The sequence below is a fragment of the Brachypodium distachyon genome, chromosome 4 (genome assembly GCF_000005505.3).
Source record: "Brachypodium distachyon strain Bd21 chromosome 4, Brachypodium_distachyon_v3.0, whole genome shotgun sequence".
NCBI classification, from domain to species: domain Eukaryota; kingdom Viridiplantae; phylum Streptophyta; class Magnoliopsida; order Poales; family Poaceae; genus Brachypodium; species Brachypodium distachyon.
The window spans coordinates 7,347,603-7,356,450 of NC_016134.3; the positions used below are offsets into that span (position 1 = coordinate 7,347,603).

Here is an 8,848-nt window from a genome sequence, read left to right on the forward strand (position 1 = left end):
TTCATGCTCCAGAATTGTCAAATCTTTGAAGTCATCAGGATAAAACTGAGCTAGTTTCAGCAACTTCTCATCATTGAAGTGAACAAAGTGACCACTTGGACTCAAAGCATACATACAACAAAGCAACTCAGAATTTGTAGCATTAAATCTGCCATTTAACTCTTCTACCAACATATCTAGGACAGCAAAGAAACAATCAATTTGACAATGGTGCTCATTGTTAATACCAGTCCTTTGCCTTGTCTTCTTCGGATTCACATAATCACTTCCCATGTCCATCACTGAGATGTCATATTTCTCACAAAAAGAACATACCTTACTCAGAAGATCATTCCAACCTTGATCAGATCTAAGCTTTTGTAGCTCTCTTTTTGTAGATTCCACATCTCACATGGCATTTACAATGTCAACATCCTTTGTCTGAAAGATTTTTGATAGTCCATTTGTTAAAGCAAATATAATCATCATCATGTGTGGATAGAATGCAGAATCAAATGACTGAAAATATGTTAAAATTCCACGGGCTTGACGTTTCTTAATAGGATCTGAACCATCTTCCTCAACATATTCAAGCACTTTAACCACTGAAGGGAACATCTTTGACAAATCTACCAAAGTTCTGTAGTGAGAATTCCATCTAGTATCTCCTGGCCTTTGAAGAGAAAAGCTCTTGATTTAGTCCAGTTCCTGTAGCAATCTCTCCCTTACCAATTGCTTTCCTTACTTCTTCTTGATGATTCTCTTTAAGTTTATCCTTTCTCTTGCAAGATGATCCAACAACATTCACCATAAGTGATATCATATAAAAAAAAATCACCAACATCAGTTACTTTCTTCGCAATAGCCACGACAATCAAGTTAAGCTTGTGAGCAAAACAATGTACATAATAAGCTGAACCGTTCTCTCTCATAATTTTGACTTGCAAACCATTGAACTCACCAGCCATGTTACTTGCTCCATCATATCCTTGTCCTCTCACTTGTTTTATACTTAAACCAAACTCTGCAATCATAAAATCAATGTCAGACTTGAGAAAACTAGCTGTTTCTCCTCCGCATGAACAACACCAACAAACCTCTCATTTGTCAGCCCACATCTACTCACGTATCTTAAAACCACTGCCATCTGTTCTTTGTCGAAAACATCACGACACTCATCAACCAATAAACTGAACACATCCCTGCCAATTTCTTGCAAAATGGACATCAAGATTTCTTTGGCGAAGCATTCAGTAATACTTTTCTGAATTTTTGGACACAACATTTTATTGTTTTGTGGGGCATTTTTGAATGCCTTGGCTACAACATCATTCTGACTAATAGTGTACTCCATCAACTACCTATAGTTTCCTTTATTTACTGAATTTTCTGATTCATCATGGCCACGAAATGGTTGCCCCTGATGCAGCAAATATCTAGAGACATCAATTGCGGCATTTACCCGAATGAGATGCTCTGTTTTTTCTACTTCACTTTGCTTATGTAGGGCTGCAGGGATTGATTGATCTATTTTCATTAGATCCTCACAATTCTTTAGTGCTCTGTTGTGGAAGCTACCACGATCACCCACATGAGTCAAAAATCTTTCCGGCTTCTTCCAATTGCAATAACCATCTACTAAAAATGCATCATGCCCAGGTTTATTACCTTTGATATTGTCCATGAACAAGTAGCAACACAAGCAATATTCTCTGTCCTCCACCTCGCTATACTCTAGCCAATTGTCACCATATTCATCATACCAATCAGCATTAAAATAACGAATTATCTGCCTAATTTTCCTTGGCTTTAAAGCCACCCGTTAGTACATGAAGATACCATACCTGCACACAGATTGCACTTTCCAAAAACTATGTTGTGCACTATTTTATTAGCCTGCGTGGAGTATCAGCAATACAATTAGCATCATGCTCTGAAATTATTATGTGCTGTTCTATAAAACTCCTGTTCCCTTTATTGCTGAGGGTTACAAGTAGACTCTAATACAAACTATCATTCGACAACAACTTAACTCTTATTGCACCCTAATACAGTAATATTACTATAATTTTCTAATCAAATACTTTTTTATACCAGTATTTAATAATGATCAGCTTCACTGAATATGCTTGTGCTCTTTTTAACCAAATTGCTCATTCAGGGCAGTAGCTAATATGGACATTAAGCTTGACTCTGTTCCACCCTGGTTGATCAATTTTATATCAAGGCAGCTGATTGGCAGTGGGCATAAGCTGTATCAAAAGGTTAGTGGTTTACCTTAACAATTCACACATTTCAACTATGTTGTTTACATGGATTTTTTGTAACACAATCATGACATCAGAGAAATGATGAGTGATACATACTCTATAATCAGGATAGTCTGAAATACAGTTTTACCAGTTAAGCAATTGGTATTGTCTTATCTGCAGGCAGTCAGTACTGTGGCCACTTGTGATGAGGACTACAAGAAAGCTTTACGAGCACCACTGTATGCAAGAATACGTGAGTACCAGTGTCCTGCTGACAAGGTGAAGGTGGCTCCCATTGAGAAAAATACTAATGAAGTGCACCCTGAGAATCATACTGTACATAATCCTCTGGCGATTACTAATCTCGCACCAAGCAGTGGGATTGTTGAAGAGGAGAGTGAACAGAACACATCCCTCACGACCATCTTTTCTAACCAGCCAGCTGAGCACGAGCATCAAGTTGAAGATAAACCTTTTATTAGTCCTGAGGTAGAGCAGGCTTTGGGCATACTAGACAATGCTATCGCGATTCTCCAAAGCAACAAAACTGGAAACATTGGCGCGCTCCAAAAGTTCCTTGGTTATGCTGCATCTTCAGAAGGCAGTGCCGCTGGTTTGAGAATTTCTGAAACTGACAATCTCCCAAACGGGTATCTTGTTACCACGCCACCTCAAGATTCAAGGTATCCATCTGTAGATATTAACTTCTTGTGTATTACATTTGCATTTCAGTTGATGTTGCAGTTGCTACATTATCAGCAAAACATGGACATATTAGTAATTCATGTCTTCCTTGGTGCAGAGAGACCCGGCATGCTTATTCCTTGCCCAAGGAGGAAGATGCTTTCGACAATGATTCTCCTAAAAACACAACCGCCTCCGCCGTAGCAAACACGAAATCCATGACACTGAGGAGCACAATAAAGGTGCATGAAGAAGAGAGCCTAAATACCAATCGCCTCCGTCAGAACGGTTTCCACATTGAGAAAGGGCCTAAGAGAGGAAGGAAGGCCAAGAGGTGGCTTTGCTGCTTAACCCCTAGCACCATATGATGATGAGAGACCATCTTAGGGAGCTCTCGTAGTTAACCCTGATTTTTGGATACACATCAGAAAAAGGACGAGCTATACAAAAATAGTGGTTCGTCGAAAAAATGTGGATCAAATGGCAAGTCCAGAGGCAGCTTGGAATAGTTACAGAGAGTAGATCATGCCTTTCGATAAATGTATAGTAGTTGTATTGTTGTAACAATATGTAAAACGTTGTCTTCTATGAGTGACATAAATTTACATATTTGATCAGTTTGGTGGTGTTTGCTATCAATGGGCCTTTGAAGTTGCATTCCAAGTTTACAACCATCTTGTTGACATTAATCCCAGGCAAACTGCCTGTATGGTGCCCATGCTTGACCGGGTAAGTTTGCCAGCAGTTCGTTTTCCGTTTATAACATTGTAAAATAGCTTCGATAGCTGTAGCCAGGACCTCGCCGCGATACGCGAAGCCATGCGATCTGTGATTTCAACCTTGGTTTCCCCTTTTTTTTATTGTTAGATAACAGATACGATGCTCGGGTAAGTACCGAAGTTAGACCCGGCAGGCAGGTTGAGCAATCAGGACCTCGCTGATCCTTTGAGAACCATCGGGAACCAGTTGACCCTGACCTTGTCGTCGGCGCCGATGGCATGCATCCCCAACGTGTAGGTCAAGAGGAAATTCGGGTTCACGGTCCCGTCATACGTTCCAAGCACTAGCACTCCGAACTTGCGGGGCCATGTCACCCGGCGCAACTCGCGGATGAACGCGGTGCAGCCGTCCACGGCGCCCATGGGAGCATCCTCGTGCTCATATGGGCGTTGGCGCTCTGCCTCACGCCGGCGCCAGCGCTCCAAGCGCTGGCGGAGGTACTCTTGCTGGCGGGCGTTCAAGACGGCCCGCGCATCACCCTGTGTGACGGTCGGTGACGAATCCGAAGACCCCTCAGGATCCTCGCCTCCTTGCCCTCCCTGCAGGGGAGGGTTTTCTCCCTACCCCGAGACGCGGGGCGCGTCTCCGTGTCCCGGGTTCTGCCCTCGGCCTGAACCAGCCGAGGCGCCTTCGCCTTGCGGCTGCTGGGCGGCGAGCACAAGGAGCGCATCCAGCTCCGCACTCCATGCCTCATGCGCCGGCGTGCCTTGCGGTGGCTCGTAGCGCACCATGACACGCGTGGCTATGATGGTCTCTGCCGGGGTTTGGGCGGGAGGCTGTCGATTCTCTGACCGACTGCCCTCCGCCCTGTCCCCCGGCGCCCTCGGGTGAGTGGGGCGGGATTCTGTCGGCGTCGCACGCGACGCGCTGTGCTCTTGGCGCAGCTGCCGCTGCGCGTCTTCGGCCCGCGGGTGGACTCGCTGGCCGGCGCGAGCGGCGTCATGGCCGCTCGCGCGACTGGCTCTGCCGGTGGGAGCCAATGCCCCCCTCAGCCGGTTGTCCGCCGACGGCCGAGGAGGTGGAGGTGGCAGCTGCGACTGCTGTTGCACCCGAGAGGGCTTAGGGTTCTCCTAGCCCTGCGACGTGGGCTGCACGTCGTGTGATCGCGTATGCGCCGCTGGGGCACCACACGGGTCGATCCGGGAGTCGCCAGCCCGCTTGGGAGGCATAGCGACGGGTTCCGTCGTCGGAGAACACGAAGCTGACGTAGCTGTAAACGACGGCACCGGCGATCTCCGGCGAGCTCTCCACACGCGCCCCTATCTGGCGCGCCAGATGTCGTAGCCTGGGGCTTAGACACCAGGGATGCGAGGCACCCCCTTTTTTGGTTCGGCAGTGGGCGTTGGGGATCGCTCCGGCGATCGCCGGCGAGTCCAATGTCAAGCGTAAAGATGCACAAGACCGTTTTACCCAGGTTCGGCCTACATCCTATTTCTGAGCTTGTATTAACCAATGAACTAGGTTTACAAGTTGCTGGGGAGTCCCCAGGCGCTCTCTCCTTTTCTGCTAAGTGCTACTTGCTATTTCTGGGCTAAAACTAGTAAGAACCGAACCGAACCCCTTGACCGTTGGCAATGGTCCTCTTTTTATACTCAAGGGGATACCACAAGTGTCTCGATGCATGGGTGACAAGTGTCGAGCTTAGACCTTATGCAGCTTGCCATTGCTGCGCTGGCATGCATGCACGGTCCAAACCATTGTACTCAGGACGGTATGTGCATTGAATTCACTGAGAGCCACTCACTGTGGGGCTGACTCGACAAGAAACCATCCTGCTTGCGATGAACTGGACAGAAAGGGTAGTCAGGATTGGTGCATCAAGAGGAGGGGGCGCGAAGGAGAACGACGGCCGCGAGGACCTGTGACGTGAGAGCGGCGGAGTAGCGATTGGGGTACGAACCATGAGTTATGGCTACGGCGAAGGGCGGCAACCTGTGTCGAGAGGGCGGCGGAGGCCCGATTGGTGCACATGCGGCGAGCTCTCACGGCAAGAGCGGCGAGGATTTGGAGCTGCAATGATTTGCGTTGGGGAAGAAAGGGGAAGGGGAAGAGAAAAATCGCTCGCTGGCCTCACGGGATCGATCACAGTTAATTTGTGCGTGGGGTTAGGAGCCACGGAACGTCGCTTGCAGAAGATTCTTGCGTTTTTTGCAAACGCCACGTCATTGTTTTCCCTATGTAAACGTGCCAAGGGACGAGCGCTGCGACTGCTGCCTACTACCAAAGGCCTGCCTGGTTGACACCCTTTCGGAGTCACCAACCAAAACTCAAAGACAAATTCTCTTAATGGAAATGCTACTAGGCCTTTTTCACCAATCCAAAAAAATCACTGTCTCCCAGCGGCTTGTGGTTGACACCCTTGTTGGAGTCCATCGCCCCCGTCGACCCAGCCCCAAAGGTGCTCCTACTATCCTCCTGCTGAGTCACTCTGTCGACGGCCACCATACAATCCGCCGACTTCAGATGTCGTCATGTGCTAGCAGATACAAGTTGTTTTTGAAACGTGGTGGATGTATTCTAGCAAGATATACGTCTTCATGTGTGTTGTTGTCATTTTGCTCTAGCAAAAAAGGAATACGTTGAATTGTCGCTTGCTGGCAGCAGAAGAAACGTGAGATATGGTTTTAACTTTGATTAATTCAGATCTGATTGTAGTTTTCATGCGTTAATTACATCTGTTAGCTTAATTTGATGCATTTTGCACTTGACAATTCAAAAATATTAGTCCCTCCGTCCCCGTCCCATATTAAGTGACTCAAATTTGCCCAAATATGAATGTACTTATGTCTAAAAAGTGTCTAGATACATGTAATAGAAAGTCACTTAATATGAAACGGAGGGAGTATTAGTATGGTTCTTTTATTTATATGGAATCGTATACTTTTTATTACAAAACGGTACTAATCATAGAGTTAGTGCTAAAATTCAATAAGAACACATAAACCGTCCCAAATTAGTAATCAGTCGTCATACTCAGCATACAGGGACATTTTAGTCTTCCAGCACCAATTACAAGCCTATCATCTCCGTACTGAAAAGCAGGTTGCTAAACATTTTAATTTGTTCTCCAGCTCCAGCTCAGGTCCTACCAAATCTAGGTACTTCTTGTTGTATGGACTGTTCTAACTGCTGCTGCTGAAGATATGTGTGATAGGCTGCTGGAGATAGGCTGCTGGATATGGGCTACTTCGGGTCACACGTTGGGCAAACGTAATCTGCTGCTGCTGCTGCGCGGACTCTAATGTTGAATTGTGGCTTGCGTACGCCGCCGCTCTGTAGCTGAATTTTGGCTTGCCTACGCCGCCGCATATTCAACTTCATGTTGCATGGAACTTAATGCATTCATAATTTGGTATTGTTAGATAAATTGCCTTACCAATGGAGTATTAGGGAGCAGCTAACCACACTTTATTTAAGAAACGTAATGTCCATAGGCAGCGGCGAGGGTAGCCGTGCTGGTGCTGCCAACCAGCCCGGCTGAAAATATCCCGAGATACCATCTCCCGACCGATGCAGCCAATATCCAAAAGCTCCCGTCGATGTGCAGGGAGAAGGAAATACTATAGGCGTATCCAGTGCGTATCCTTGTAGATGGCAAATTCTCCCATACCTTTTTACTCCAGCATGACTAAACGGAGTATTACACATGGACACTTTTGTCTTTTCACATTTTCAGATGCATAAAAAATAATATTCAGAAATATTTCCTACGTCTCTTTCATAGTTACGATGCGCGTGGTCGTAGCTGTCCTTACCGTGCGGCCGCCGCCGTCCCAGCGCTCGGCCGCCGCCGACCTCGCGGCGCGCGGCCCCCGCCGTCCTCGTCCTCGTCCTTGCGGCGTGCGGCCGCCACCGTCCTCACCCGGCTCCCCGTCGTCCTCCCCGCGTGCGGCCCCCGCCGTCTCCTTCACAACTCCCCGTTCCATCCTCGCAGCCCGTGCCTTTGACGCCGTCCAACACCGCGCGCAACTCCTTCCTAGCCCATAGCTGCCTCTTCCTCCTGACAGAGCGTCGTCGCCGCCTCCGCCCTCCACTCCCTCGCCCGAGCATGCGACCCAGCCGTGCTGCCGCATTCCTCCCTCGCCGCCCTCCACCACGCCGCAGCGTGTATGATCCATGTATGCGACGTCGGCGCAGCGGGTCAGCGGGAGGTGCCCTCCGGTGTCAGTCGACGTGTGTTTTGGGGATTTTATTTTCTGACGAAATTACCTCGTTGCCCTTACTTCTGGTTACTCCATCCTACTACTCCACGCTCCACAATTAGAGTATTAGAGAGTATTAACAAATCTGAACCATTAGATCTAAAAAATGGAAGGTCCAAATTAATTCTGGGGTGCTGTAGAAGAGTTTTTGTAAATAACCTGCAAAAAATGAGGAATTCTGGATCTATTAAACACAATATCATTTCTACAATTCCAGATAGCGGAAACTCCCATACGAATATGAGCCTTAATCTTTTTATCGATGCCATTAAGCCAATTTCCAAATAAATTTGTAATAGAAGACGGCGGGGGTAAATTAAAGGCTCTATAAATGATACCCCAAACAATAGGAGTAAAAGGGCATGAGAGAAAAAAGTGTTGAACAGTTTCGTCATCATCGCAGAAGCAACATTTCTTACTCCCATCCCAATTCCGCTTAGCAAGACTATCTTTAGTTAAAAGCACCTTACGATCCAGAAACCACATTTTTTTTCAATTTTTAGCGGGATTTCCGCTGGAACACCGTTTGTCTCTCCGTACAGTCCGCGTACATGGATTTTACAGAAAAAAATACCCGAAGAAGATAAACTCCAAATAAAGTGATCGGGTTTAGCAGAGAGTTGTACCATCATTAGGCGCTGGACCAAGTGCAATCACCGGGTCCACTTAGCTCCAGTTAAGTTCCGCCTGAAACTAATACTCAGGGGAATGGTTGAGAGGGTTGTGGCAACATAAACATTTTTTGCTGCACAATCCGATATAATGATGGATATTGATAAGCAAGTGGTGACTCTCCAAGCCAGGTATCTTTCCAGAAACGAATTCCGGTCCCATCACCAAGGGTGAACATACTACGGGTAAGAAAAATCATCCTTAACCCGCATAAGATCTTTCCAAAACTAGGAGTCTGTGGGTTTGGCATAAGCTTGGGATTCTGGATGGCAATGGGGC

The 8,848-nt window shown here is 46.9% G+C and overlaps 1 protein-coding gene and 1 long non-coding RNA gene across 2 annotated transcripts; one reads left to right on the forward strand and one right to left on the reverse strand.

The window, feature by feature from the left end:
* Window positions 1-2,026: 2,026 nt before the first annotated feature.
* LOC100826995 lies at window positions 2,027-3,425 on the forward strand. The gene is made up of 3 exons (XM_003575521.3): window positions 2,027-2,243; window positions 2,412-2,914; window positions 3,034-3,425. The coding sequence occupies exons 1-3, from the start codon at window positions 2,154-2,156 to the stop codon at window positions 3,281-3,283; spliced, it is 843 nt and encodes a 280-aa protein (XP_003575569.1). The 5' UTR covers window positions 2,027-2,153; the 3' UTR covers window positions 3,284-3,425.
* A 1,692-nt stretch (window positions 3,426-5,117) lies between these two features.
* On the reverse strand, window positions 5,118-6,129 carry LOC112272504. The gene is made up of 2 exons (XR_002966418.1): window positions 5,596-6,129; window positions 5,118-5,481 (listed from the first exon to the last, which is right to left on the reverse strand). It is a non-coding gene; the product is annotated as an uncharacterized LOC112272504 (long non-coding RNA).
* Window positions 6,130-8,848: the final 2,719 nt, after the last annotated feature.